Source organism: Eriocheir sinensis, chromosome 27 (assembly GCF_024679095.1).
Source record: "Eriocheir sinensis breed Jianghai 21 chromosome 27, ASM2467909v1, whole genome shotgun sequence".
NCBI classification, from domain to species: domain Eukaryota; kingdom Metazoa; phylum Arthropoda; class Malacostraca; order Decapoda; family Varunidae; genus Eriocheir; species Eriocheir sinensis.
Window position 1 is genome coordinate 15,347,853 of NC_066535.1, and position 13,158 is coordinate 15,361,010.

Consider the following 13,158-nt stretch of genomic DNA (forward strand, 5'->3'; position numbering starts at 1 on the left):
ACGTGCGGCTTGTGCTTGAAGCAACCGAGTGTGACGGTCGTGTTCTCATTAATACAGCTACACCATCGTAACGCCCGCCGACGGCTCGTGGGGGGCTGAGCGATCCAACGGCACGTGGACTGGCATGGTGGGCCAAGTGGTTGAGAAGGTGAGGCGTGGGACTATTTACCTGTATTGTAACCTAACTGCAACATTTAAGTGACAAGGAGGTGGATTTCCTCGTAGCTGTAGGCCTGCCACTTGGTTCGCAGAAGGCGGACGTCGCTGTGGGCCCGTTTGGCATCACGCTGAGGAGGAGCCAAGTGGTCGATTTCACGGAGTCCTTTTACTTTGATGACCGCTCCATCCTGGCGAAGAAAGGGGTGCCGGAAATCGACCACTGGGGTTTCTTATACCCCCTGACGTCGTCTGTGTGGGCGGCGATGATGGCGGTGCTGGCGATGGTGTGGGTGCTGTCGATGGTGTTGCTGCGTCGCCCGAAAGGTGTTGGTCTACTGGGCTGGTGGGGAGAGCTTCTGCTGGAAAATATTCGTATTCTTCTAAACCAAGGTGGGATTTTAATAGATTTACAGAGTATTGTAATTTCCTCTATTTACAAATGAGACAATACTTACTTGCTCGTGAGGCATCTAAGTGCAGCACAGAAGTGGCGAATTAATTTACACCAGTGTTCACCGTTTATGCTCTATATACGGAACTCTTACTGCTCAGTGACATGCATTCTTCCAGTCATCAATATCTTTTAAGACGCATTTTTCCAGGCATCAGTATTTTTTAAGCTGCGCTGTTCCTTTGTTGATCAGCTGACTCACACCTCACTGTCTGGCAGGCGTGAAGAAGACGCTGCTGTTGGGGAGTTCAAAGATCCGGAATGTGAGTGGGTTGTGGGTAGTGGTGGCGGCCGTGGTCTTCTGGAGCTACTCGGGCACCCTCACGTCCCTGCTGGCCGTGAGGTTCATCCCGCAACCCATCCAGACCCTCAGGGACCTGCTGGACGACCCTTCCCTCACCGTCATCATGGAGCCCAACACCATCGTCACCGACACCATCGCGGTGGGTTTCCTTTACCTAACATTTTATCGTCCTGCGGTTCTTAATACGTCACCACAACTCGCTGCAACAGCCACCAAAAACCTTGTGTGCTGTATTTCACGTCTCATCGCTTTACTTGTAGAAAATGAAATTCGGAGAGCTTCGGGAACTCCACGAGCTACAGTTCGTGGGTCGCGTGCGTTATCAACACGCCTCCACCTTCCCCCGCGCCCTGGACACTCAGGTCCGCCGCCAGCGACACGTCATCATCAGCACCAGCCTCTCCGCCGAACTCTTCATGGCTGACATCTTTACTCAGACGGGTACGACTTGAAGCGAGTAGCGGCTGACCGAGAGTGTGCAGCATTGGTGTTGTCTCTGTGAATGCCATTTCCTTTTCACGAATATTTGTTTCGATGTTAGTATTTGCACAGAAGCTTCAGATATCGATAAAAGGAGGACGACAGTGTAGTCGTGACGGAAAGGACTATTTACATTAAAAAAAGTGAAGCTTGAGAAAGTTGGATGATGTTGATAGGGTGTCATCCTCAAAGATATATTTTTATTACAAAAAATATGTATTTCATTGTATCCTTATCGGTCTCATGATCTCGCCTTTATCTTCTCCAGGGAGCTGCGATTTTTACAAGGCGAGGCAGAGCTTCTTCACGTCCACGCACTGCATGATCGGCCCCAAGGACAGCCTCCTCGTGCCGGCCATCAACCACAGGTAAGAACACTCATCCCCTGAAGGTTTGGGAGATTCGAAGTAGTGGTGCGTTCCTCCGTGGTGTGCTGGTTAGTCACCCTTGCTGTTAGTGTTCTGGACTGTGCTTGGTACTGTCGGGGAAGTTGTCGATGATGCAGGTATTCTTTTTCCCTTTACCTGATTCTCGACCAAGGTGTATATTATTCTGAAGAAGTCTAGAAAGTCAACTTGTCAACTGGGTGTCCATTGTCTGTGTTCGCGGCGAAGGATTTCTATTTACCACAGGCTCACAGGACTAAAAGGCGGAGTGGCGACCAAGGCAACTGGCGTGACCAAGATTTGCATCCCGCAATGACGGTCTTGAACAGGAAGGTCTGGCGTCATCATGTTAAATAATCGTCCATGTGACTTGTGCGAGGTGGCACAGGGATCAGTAATACGTACAAAAGAAACAATATTGATGTGACTTATAAATTGAATATTTTAACCTCGATTCAACTAATACAAATCAGCCATTACCCGTTATGTAGGTAAGCTATTATCAAGGTAAAACTGAACACCAACGCAACCCAAGCGTATCAGTCAGCCAGTCTTGCATCATAACCCCTTGTACAGGAGGCATACACGTTTCACAGGGATGATCTGCGACTTGTAAAACTGATTATTCTCTATTCGTGGCGGCGATTTTGCTTCCTTTCGAGATTCAGCTGATAATTAACTAAAGGACATGAACATAACGTATCAGCTGATGAGATCCGAAGATGCACAGCAAACAAGAAAAGCAAAATCATAACAGGCAAGTTACATTGTTGCCACATATTTAAGGTGAATGTCATGTGTTCTAACTGCGTGAGCCTCTGAATATTATCACGAGGATCCTCACGTTGTAGACTCATGTAGAGGAAGGTCGTGGTCATCCCAGGGTGGTGTGGTGTTGTTGCAGGATACGCGCCCTGATCGAGTCCGGCCTGTACGAGCACTGGCTGCTGAGCGACATCCCGGCCCTCACCACCTGCCGCTCCTCGCCGCCCATCGTGCTCGTCAGGGCGCCGCTCTCCCTCGCCAACCTGTGGGTAAGCGGGGAAGGGTGGCGCCGGTGGGTTCTGTCTGGTGATCCTCGAGCTCGTGAACTCTTATTTTTTCCTTCATTTGCCTTCCTTCTTTCTTTTTCTTCTTTCTTTCTTTTTTCTTTCTTTTTCTTCTTTCTTTCTTTCTTTCTCTTTTTTCTCTTCTTCTTCTATTACTACTAACCGTACTACTATAACTCCTACTAATGATGATAACAATAATGATAACAATGGCAGCATAAATGATAACAGTCCATAACACTGCCGCCTCACCCTCCTGGTCAGGGCGCCGTGGTGCTGCTGGGCGCGGGACAAGTGCTTGCTCTGCTCGCCTTCTGCATCGAGATGTTGGGGTGCCGCGTGTGCCCCTGAAGACTCACGCTGCCCGGCCATCTTCTCTAACACTCCCTCCTTTCCTGTCCTCTCCCATCCCATATTCTTCCTGACTCCTTTTTATTCTTCCCCTCTGTCTCTCATGTAACCTGTCCACCCTTGACGCTCCCCTCCATTTACACGCCTTTTTTTTTCTCTCTCTCCTACCAGCGTTTTGTCTTTATCCCCGTCAGTTCCTCTTTCTGTGAGCTATAAGTACTCCGGCTTTTTACGTCTCCTTCCCATCACATCGCCACTCTTCCTTTCCTCTCCCGTCCCAAATTCCTGATTAATTATCGCTCTTCACTCCCTTCCCTTCCTTTTCCATTCATCTTGTCCACCTCTCCTGCTCTTTTCTGAATGTTCCGTTTTCTCTCACAACCTATGCTTCTCATGCAACAGGAATTCCGGCGGTGTCTCAGAGTACTCCATGGCTGGGAAGGATTAACATTGAACAATACAATTTCCCACGACGCTCTAGAAAGGAGGAAGAACCCCCGTCATGGGCTGCTCCTGGTTGACACCTGTGCAAACAAAGTAAATCGCCACCTTTGTGAATCGATCTTTGGTCCCGTGCTAAGGTCCACTTGATTTTGTTATTTATGATCCGTGTAGTCAGCGTGCATTACAGTGAACCGTTAGCATATACCACCGTTGAAACATGTCCTTGTATAATGAATGACCACAGCAATAGGCAGTGCCACTTATGGTATTATACTCACTAGCTGGAAAGAAATACATGATACTGCAACATGTTTGTCATTTTTTGTCCGTGATGTTTGCCTTTATGTGCATGATGATGAGTTTTGCGTGAAGATGTAAAATTCTTGTCAGAGGGAGAAATTTGAACGTCGTGAGCATTTCTGGCTGGACTGCTACACTTACAAAGGCGTGACACATATCAAGGAAAACACTGGTCCGGGAAGATGGAGTACATGCAAGTTTTGGTGCCGACTGTCGCCCTCTAGGAGTCTACATGGACCCATTAGCCACCGTTCGAGTTGCTTATGGGTCGGTATTCGACACTAACTTCTCATACACCAATAATTTTTTACGTTCATGAAGTCTTTGTCAAACTACCACCAGGGTCATAAAACTACCCATGAAAATGCCCACAAGTTCTAGGAAAGCCTTGTTAAATGGATGTGTTTGGGCTCCGAAAGGTTTCTGAATAGGATCCTGAACTCCCTCCCCTGATCCTCCTGCACACTCACCAAGCTGACCACACACACACACACACACACGAGTTCAGCGCTTGATCAAACCCTTTAATTTCGGTGGATCTCATTACTTGAATGGGACAAGTAGATATAATTTCCCATGACTGAATTCACGTGGTCTTGTTTAGCTAAGTCAGCGTCTCATGTCGCCGCGTCTCGGGCAGAAGCCATTGATTGCAGAGAACGGAGCTCAACAAGGTACGCAAAGCTATTTACGCTGAGCTTTGTCATGATTGTTGATACATCTTTATTTATTTATTTGAAGGTTCTGCATCATAAAAAACTCAAACATAAGCAGATGTACATATGGAATCTCGAGGGTGGCACAATAGTGTAAAACAAAAACCTTATTTTCACTGTGGTCCTGAAAACATGCAACCAAATTGATGCTTAAACTCAACTTTATAAACAATAGTTGACAAAAAATGCAATAAATCGACTAGATATACTCTTCTGACTTGGAGAATATAGATTTCAATTAATATATGTAAAGAACATAAAGCTTATATCTTGTGCCACTATGTCCAGGAGATGAGACTTGCCAAGTTTCTTAATATTGTCCTTAATTGTAATATTGTGAATGGTTGTGGAACTTTATTTCATTCAGCAGCCCCAGTATATGCACGGCTGCCTTTCCCTAGTGAACTGCATAATCTAGGCACAGTGAGTGACCCTTGACTTGATCTAGTGTTTATGTGTGACTGAAGTGAAGTGGACAAACAAATGGGGAACCAGTAAAGAAGTTTCATTGATAATTTGATGAACTTGATTAAGCTTTGAGTTACTCTCTTTGCAGCTGGTGACCCGCTTCACAGCATGTAGTGACAGTGGTCAACACGAGTAAGTGCTGCGAATTTCAAGGCTGTTTTTGACACTGCCGTTTTTTTATTTTTTTTTATTTTTTTATTTTTTTATTTATCTAGTCCAGAAAACCAAGAGGAACATGAATAATCAAAGTGACGCTGCACCAAAGCACTCGCCAACAGTTTCATTGTATCTCCAGCAAAATGCTTTTTCTTTGTTGCCAAAAGTTTAGTCCTGGAGCCCACTATTCCTATAACACTCAGACCACGTGTTAGCTGAAATATTATCGTCCAATACAACTCCAAGATACTAAGTGATGCTGGACTTAATATTGATTTTCGTGTCATTGAATAGATTATTATGAATAGATTTTGGAGTATACTGAGTCTTGGTTTATTTCCAAATGTGATACATTCTGCTCTACTTAGATGAGATGATCTGTTGTTGATCGACCAATGGCTAACGTGGTATAAGCCTGCACTGACGTTTGTTTGATAGCATGAATATTGTTCCCAGACACAACTGGAGCGGAATTATCGGCATACAACAGTAGCTTACATTTTACTGCTGCGTTCATGGCATTGATGTATAAGATGTATAACAGGATCAACAGAGGACCGAATACACGACAAGGCAACACATAAAACTCTTAAAGCGAACACACACACACACACACACACACAATCCTCTCCGGGTCACCAAACACACTAAATAATTTTCGTCGGAAGTTGAAAACCAATTGTTGTGTCCTTCGTCTGGGGTTTTCCTTGCATGGCCTTCAGGTGGTGGTGGTGGTGGTGAAGATGGTGGTGGTGGTGGTGCTTCTTGATGCAGGGAGGAGGTTAAGGCAGGACACGTCGGCGGCAGGTAGTCTTCAGGTATGGCCGGTCACTTCAGATAAATGTAGCGTGTCGAGGGCTGTGCCGTGTCCATATTTTCCCCACAGATAGCAGTGCATGCATTCGGAAACAACACATCATTTTTGCTTCCTTTTCTTTGGTTACGTGTATAATTTATCTTACGTGAAACTTCTATTCATTAACACAGATAACTTACATCGTGGTCACTTCTCTTTAATGGTGGGTCAATACTTTACTGGCGATCTTGCTGAGTGGAGGATGTGGCTCTGTGCTGTGTTGGGGATATTTTCCTTGTCGAAGTATTTTTATCTCACGTTCGTCAACGCACCGTCACTTTTTTAATGGTGATTCAATATTTTACTGGCGATCTTGCTGAGTGGAGGATGTGACTGTGTTGTGTTGGGGATATTTTCCTTGTCGAAGTATTTTTATCTCACGTTCTTCATTTTTCTCCATTGCAAGTTTCCTCGAAGTCTCGGTGTCCGGCGGTCGAAGTGAATGATCCATACAAAGCGAAAAGGTCCTCCTCCTCCCCTGGGAAGCTCTGTAACGGCCTGTCTTATTCTATTTTCATCCTTTCAGCGGCGTGGACTTCCTCAAAGGCGGAGTATTAAGACCTTTTCCAAGTTCCGTGAAGTTGTTTCAGATCTCTCTTCACACATTTGGCCGAGGGTGTCACTGGCCGACGGCGACTTTTCTCTTATATTTCCAGACTTCGTTGCTTCGATGTTTCTTTTATTTTTTTCGTCTCATTTTTCCATTATTTCACCTTTTTTTCACGTCATGCAGTGCTACTAACTATTTTACTTTTGTTTCTCAGTATATTTTCTTCCTTTTTTCTGTTATAGCTTACCATTGTCTGTTAAAGTATTACAAGAATCACCGCCCCATGATTCGCATCCTCGGTCATGGCGCTTCATGATACATGCAGTGCTTTAATCAACTTGAACACAGAGTCAGACAGAAGGTGTGTCGTTCATAATATGTTTAAAGCAATGGAGGGGTCTTGTCGTGTATCCAGCTTCTCCTCCAAGGTTTACAACACACCCTTCTTCCTTAGTGCGGCAGTGATGGGCCACAAACACATCGCTCAAGTCTCGTTTGTTCATCCGCATCCACTCGTTGGGGATAAAATTGCCCCATGTGTTTGCCAGACATTAATTTGACTTTTTATTTTATTTTCGTAAGCATCATCACAATCACTATCACCACCTCTCACTCCCCTCCCAAAATACCAAATAAATAAAATGAATAAATGAACAACTACTACTACTACTACTACTACTACTACTACTACTACTACTACTATTACTACTACTGATAACAATTACCTAATACCTTACAAACAGATTACCCAAGAAAAATATATCTCCTCCCCACTTACACTCCTCACCGCCAACAACCACCACTACCAAACTCATCACCACATACTCAACACCACTACCACCGGACACCATCACCACCACCTCTTCACAAGCACTCATACTCAGCACCACCCACCACCACCTACACCCAAATCCAACACCTCGGGTCAACTGGTATGCGTGTGTTTGTGTGTGTGTGTGTGTGTGTGTGTGTGTGTATCAGGCGGTGAGTCACGCTTCGTCCTCGCGAGCTGAGCCTAGAGAGAGGTCACGTGGGCACTGTAACGCGGCCCTGAGTGCTCCTAGAATTTATGACCTCCTGGCTCGCGTGACGGGATGAACGGGTAGCGAGAAGTGCCCAGGGTTCGCGGTAGGGTGCTGATGAGAGGAGTGGGGTGACAAAACGTGCTATGGGGTGACACGGGGCGGTAGGAAGGGGTAGATGGCAGCGGGTATAGAGTTCCTGGTATGTTGACGGGTGGTGAAGGGTGACACTGAACGGTATGAAGTGGTAGATTCTGGTAGTTAGAGTTCTTGATAAGGAGCTGATAAGTGGTAACAGGTGACGAAAATGCTATGGTTATGGGGTGACACGGGGTGGTATAGGAAGTGGTAGATGATGGTAAGTAGGACATTTAAGCTTTTCGGTAAGGAGTTAATGGGTGATAAGAGGTGACAAAATATGCTTATGGGTAACGAGAATGGGGGTAGGGAGCGCTGTGATTTGGCAAGGGATGTGGGTGAGGATATTAGGGAAGTGAGGGCGATATGAAACAGTGACTGCTGGGGAGCGTTGTGATTTAACAGAGGAAGGTGAAGAGTGGCGTGGATGGGTTGTGGTTGTTAAAGGGATCCAGAATGACAAAAAACAGCCCGGGTAGTTTAGAGTAGCTGACAGAGGAGGGAAAAAATAAACCCATAAAAGCAGGGGATAAAGAACGGGACGAGGCAGGGGATAACAAGGGTGGTGTAAGCGCAGTCCGGCCTCCTCGTAACAAGCTCTTTACGAAGGAAGGAAGGAGAAAACACTGATAATGGTAGTGCGAAGAGGAAGGAGAGAAATGGTGCTCACCTCAGCAATCCCTCTGCCTAACAACAGGGGGGACGCTGACCCAAGCCTAAGGTTAGAGTGCCATCTTGTAGTAGTTTGCCCTTTTTTATCTCCACTTGCATATTAGCACGGTGTTTACGTGTACTGTCGTGGCAAAGACGTTAGCATGTATTACGTTAGGTCAAAAATATATACCAACTTCGTCTATCCCTAGTTGTAACTATGAGTTTGCATAAAATGATACTACGGGATGGGCATCAGGAAATGGGGGAGTGGGTTGCTTCGGAGCTTCAAATACTAGGTAACCAGGGAGTGACCAAGGGAGAGCCACGGCACTATCCGTTCAGCCCCGGCAGAGAAAACTACACAGATCCAGGACACGGGTTACTGGTAGCCAGAGGTGGAGTCCGTGTGCCCGTTGCAGAGCTGAAGGTTGGTCGATTAATATGTCTTTCTATTATGCGATGTAATTCAAGGATACAATATAGAGGAATGTTAGTTTTTGTGTGAATATATATGACAGAGGTGCGTGTACCTACATACACAACTACACCTGATTGGCTGATGCAGCAGAACCAAGGAACAATTAAAGATGTGTGCAGTCAGTCGGGGAGTTTCAACTGCGTTAAGGATACCGGGCAAGTAGTAGCGGCTCCTGCAGGTGGCATGGCGTATAAGCCTGGCGTGGAGTGAAGTGAATCCGATTAGATCATTAGAGAGTAGTGGCAGGGGACGGTCGGCAGGGGATAATGAGGGCAGTAGTGGGTATTTATCAAGCTAGGCGGTGAGAGGATAGTGAATTATGTTTGGCGTGGCAGAGATGATCAAGGGACAGTAGTAGTGGTAGGGAACGCTCGCCAGGGGGGTTGCAGGGCTAAGAGAAGATGGTTGGTGTGGCAGAGATGATCAAGGGACCGCAGTAATGGTAGGAGACGCTTGCCAGGGGAGTTGCAGGGCTAAGAGAAGATGGGTGGTGTGGCAGAGAGGATGAGGGGATTGCAGTGGTTATGAGTGGGGGGTAGGGGTGCAAGGGACGGTGGCCAACCCTGTTCTCATAGCGTGTGGCAGGAGAGTTACCGTCACCCTTGACATGAAACCTTGGGGAGCAGCGGAAGGTTCCTCTCACGTAAATTACCCTCCCGTCACTCATGTCTTTCACCGGGTACGAGAGAGAGAGAGAAAAGAATCCCATGCCTCCCCTCCCTCCCCTGGCCCACGCATTACCTTTTCATCGATGCTTCAGTTCACGGTCAGTTTTTATTTCTCCTTCCATTACAGTCAGCGAGAGAAAGGTAAAACGCGGCGAGAGATGAATGGGGGAGAGTTAGTGAGAGTAGGTGAAGCAGTTTGTTTAATTTCACCATCACTGCACTCGTGTACTCGTTTGTCCTCTCCTTTCCGTGTGTCCCTGGTCCTCTCTAACTCCCTCCCTAGACCTCCCTCTTTCCTTGCCTACCTCCTTCCCTCCTTCCCCCTCTCTCCCTGCCTCCCAAAGGTGGCATTACAGAATAGCGGCTTTGTTAACAAGACTGATTAAGCTTCACTAATTTGCACCTCATCGACGGGTCCAAAGAGAGAGACACTATCGCCTACCCACCCGCACACACACACATACACACACACACACGATGGATCACTTAGTCGTGGATAGTTTCTTCCCGGCAGGACTAAAGTTTGCGAGAGGCGATTAGATGACGCTAATGAACTCGTTAGCATAATTAACCATGATAACCAGCCGGGTCGAAAGCGAAGGTGTATTTACTTGCTAATGGGATTAAATCTGGCTCGTCTAAGGCTTGGGAATCGAGAGTTGAGAAGCGGACAAGAAGCGGCGCGTTCCCTTCAAGGCGTAGCTCTTCGTTGGTGCCTCGTTTTGCTTCCTATATCACGTCTGCTTCTGTCTGGAGTTTACCGATTGTGGAGGAAATTACGATAGTGGGGCCTCGTACTCTCTGTTCAGCCTTTCAACAAGAACACACTCCCTTTATTGGCCCTCACGTAACTGACTGCTCTTTCGGCCACCTCTTCGGATTCTTTACAGGAGCGGCGAGTAGCGGGCGTTTTTTTTAGTTTCCTTTTTTTTTGTCCCCTTGTGCTGTCTCCTTTGCTGTAAAAAAAAATATTACATCCTCTTATTCAAGGTATCACTTTTCTCCTCATCTTTCCTCTCCTCACCTCATCTCTTCTCTCCTCACCTCCTCAAATTCCCTCTTCGTGTCACAGCTTCCATCCTAATTATCGTTTCTTCCCTCTTCTCACCTCTCTTCTCTTACCTCTCATCTATTCTCCTATAAATCTCTTCTCTCCTCACCTCCTCAAATTCCCTCTTCGTCTCCCATCTCCCTTCCTAATTATCATTTCTTCACTCTTCTCCTCACCTCTCATCTCTTCTCATCTCCCATCTATTCTCCTGTAAATCTCTCCTCTCTTCTTATCACTCCTTTCGTCTCCTAAGGATTTCTCTTACCTCGCCTATGTTCTTTAAGGAATCTCTCCCTTCCTCTCTTCTCACCTGTACTTTATTCCTCCAGGTATCCATCTCCTCCTTACCTTTAATTTCCTCTTCTCTATTCTTTCCAAATGGTCCCACTTTTCTCATCTCTCATTTCATCTATTGCCCAAGGGATGACTTTTCTTCTCGCCTCTCTTTTACTCTTCTATAGGGCGCCCCTCCTCTCTCCACTCGTCTCATCTCTCTCCTTCCACATGCATCCTCAGGGAGTTTGCATAATTGACTTAGAAGAGGCTCGACCCGTTAGCAGCGACTCGGAAGTTCTCTATGTAATCCTTCCCTACCTCTGTCCCTCCTCTTTCATCCGAGTGGTGGCTTATTAGACGGCTCCGGGCGCTCACCTCACGACCCACCCAGCGGCCTCGCACTCTTTTTTTACGCCGCCTACGGTATACATGTTTAATTTTTGTGGACCTGCTGGCTGGCTGGTTGGCGAGGAACTAACTGCCCGGAGGAGATGTTGCCGCAAGGATGTTATGCCAGACTCCAATTTCTCCTCTTCCTTCATCATCCTTAGCCTCCTCCTCCTTCTTTACTTCCTCCTTTTCCTGCTTGTTATCTTGCTCCTAAACTTCTTCCTTCACCTCATTCACTTCCTTCTCCTCCTCCTCTCTCTTCTTTCCTCCTTTATATATACTTCTTGGCTTCATCCTCTTAATTGTCTGCTTTCTTCCTCCTCTGTTTCCTTCTCTACTCCTGCCTCCTCATTATCTCCACCTCCTCCTTCCTCATTACTTCCTCCTCCTCGTGCTGCTCTGTTCGGGGTCTGCTTAGCGAGGTTGGTGGTGGAGGTGGTGGGCTGGTAGTGATCAAGGCGTTGGGTGGCTTGTTTATCCACCTCCTCTCTCTCCTCCTCCTCTCCTCCCTTCCCATCCAACAGCTCTGCCTTTTCCTTTCTTCTCCATCTCTACATTATGAGGACGATAAGATGCTGGAGAAACATAATATTACGTGTGCTTAGACTTCTTTCCCTCCTTGTCTCTGTTTATGCTGTGGCAGTGTACAAGTCCTCGAAACAAATGAGGCTCTCCGTCAATTGAAAAAGAAAGGTTGTAATATATGAAGCGTCTCTCCTACCCTTACACCCCTCCTCCTCCTCCTCCTCCTCAGTACAGCGCCCTCCATGTAGCTTGGTTTTCAAGAGTTCGTAATGAGTTCGCTCGTTCCTTCAAGTGCCACGTCCCAAAACCATATTGAGAGTAGGCTTCCCGTCTTTACGCTCTTACTTTTGTTTCGGGTTTTATTTTGCCGCAAGAATATTAAACTTTGACGAGCCCTTGAAGCGTGCGGGGACACACACACACACACACACACACACACACACACACACACACACACACATATACACACACACACACACACACACGTTCGGTTAGGCTAAACTTCATCATTTCGTATTCATGTTTAAACTAATTCGTTTCTCCGTTCACTGATCATCACCGTACACCACCACCACCATCACCACCACAACCACAACCACAACTACCACTATTACATCACCACTGCTAACGACCATTACCATGACCGTCACACCACTTATCACCAACGCCATCACCACCACCACCCTCAGCACCATCAGATCCCGCTTGCCAACACCTCCCCCATCGAGTGTTTATCCGGGGCTCTCACGCCTCGCCTTACTATTTGGAGGAGGAGGAGGAAGAGGAGGAGGAGGAGGCGGCGGCCGTTGAGGTGGTGAAGGAGACAGGTCGGGGGAGGGATCATTATCGCCCTTCACTCACCTCCATTCACTTTCCGGTAAAAATGTATTAGCAATTTATGAAGTGATCCGCCTCCCTCCTCCTCGCCGTTATCAGTTATCGGGCAGGAAACACATCTTTGTCTTTGGGTAACTTGCGATTGCACTTGGCCAGCGCGACACACTGCCAGACGCAAGGAGAAGCGGTGGCAGGCTGGCGTGTAGCGTGACTGGGACTCTGTGAGGTTCTAAAGCGCAACATAGCAAAGGAGTTCTAAGTTTGTGCGTGAAGCGTAGTGGCTCGATGTTACTGGAAAGGAAACGCCGAAAAGGTAGTGTTGTTCCAGGGAAAATGTGCGGCGCGACAAGCTCTCCCCAGGTGCTCTGCCGGTGGCGCGGTGGCGGGACATTCAGTCTTGGCTCTGGTTTTGATGCGGGTGGATGCGCCAGCACAGTGATAGCGTCTGC

General features: G+C 47.0%; 1 protein-coding gene across 1 annotated transcript in view; it reads left to right on the forward strand.

Annotated features, from left to right (window-relative positions):
- The window catches only part of LOC127004197 (probable glutamate receptor), a 4,394-nt gene extending 469 nt beyond the window's left edge, over nucleotides 1-3,925 (forward strand). Inside the window, exons 3-9 of the mRNA XM_050871712.1 lie at nucleotides 58-148; nucleotides 252-549; nucleotides 830-1,053; nucleotides 1,175-1,355; nucleotides 1,663-1,762; nucleotides 2,685-2,814; nucleotides 3,094-3,925. Coding sequence (XP_050727669.1) covers nucleotides 58-148; nucleotides 252-549; nucleotides 830-1,053; nucleotides 1,175-1,355; nucleotides 1,663-1,762; nucleotides 2,685-2,814; nucleotides 3,094-3,180 — 1,111 coding nt within the window. The 3' untranslated portion in view covers nucleotides 3,181-3,925. The remainder of the gene's footprint in view (nucleotides 1-57; nucleotides 149-251; nucleotides 550-829; nucleotides 1,054-1,174; nucleotides 1,356-1,662; nucleotides 1,763-2,684; nucleotides 2,815-3,093) is intronic.
- Nucleotides 3,926-13,158: the final 9,233 nt, after the last annotated feature.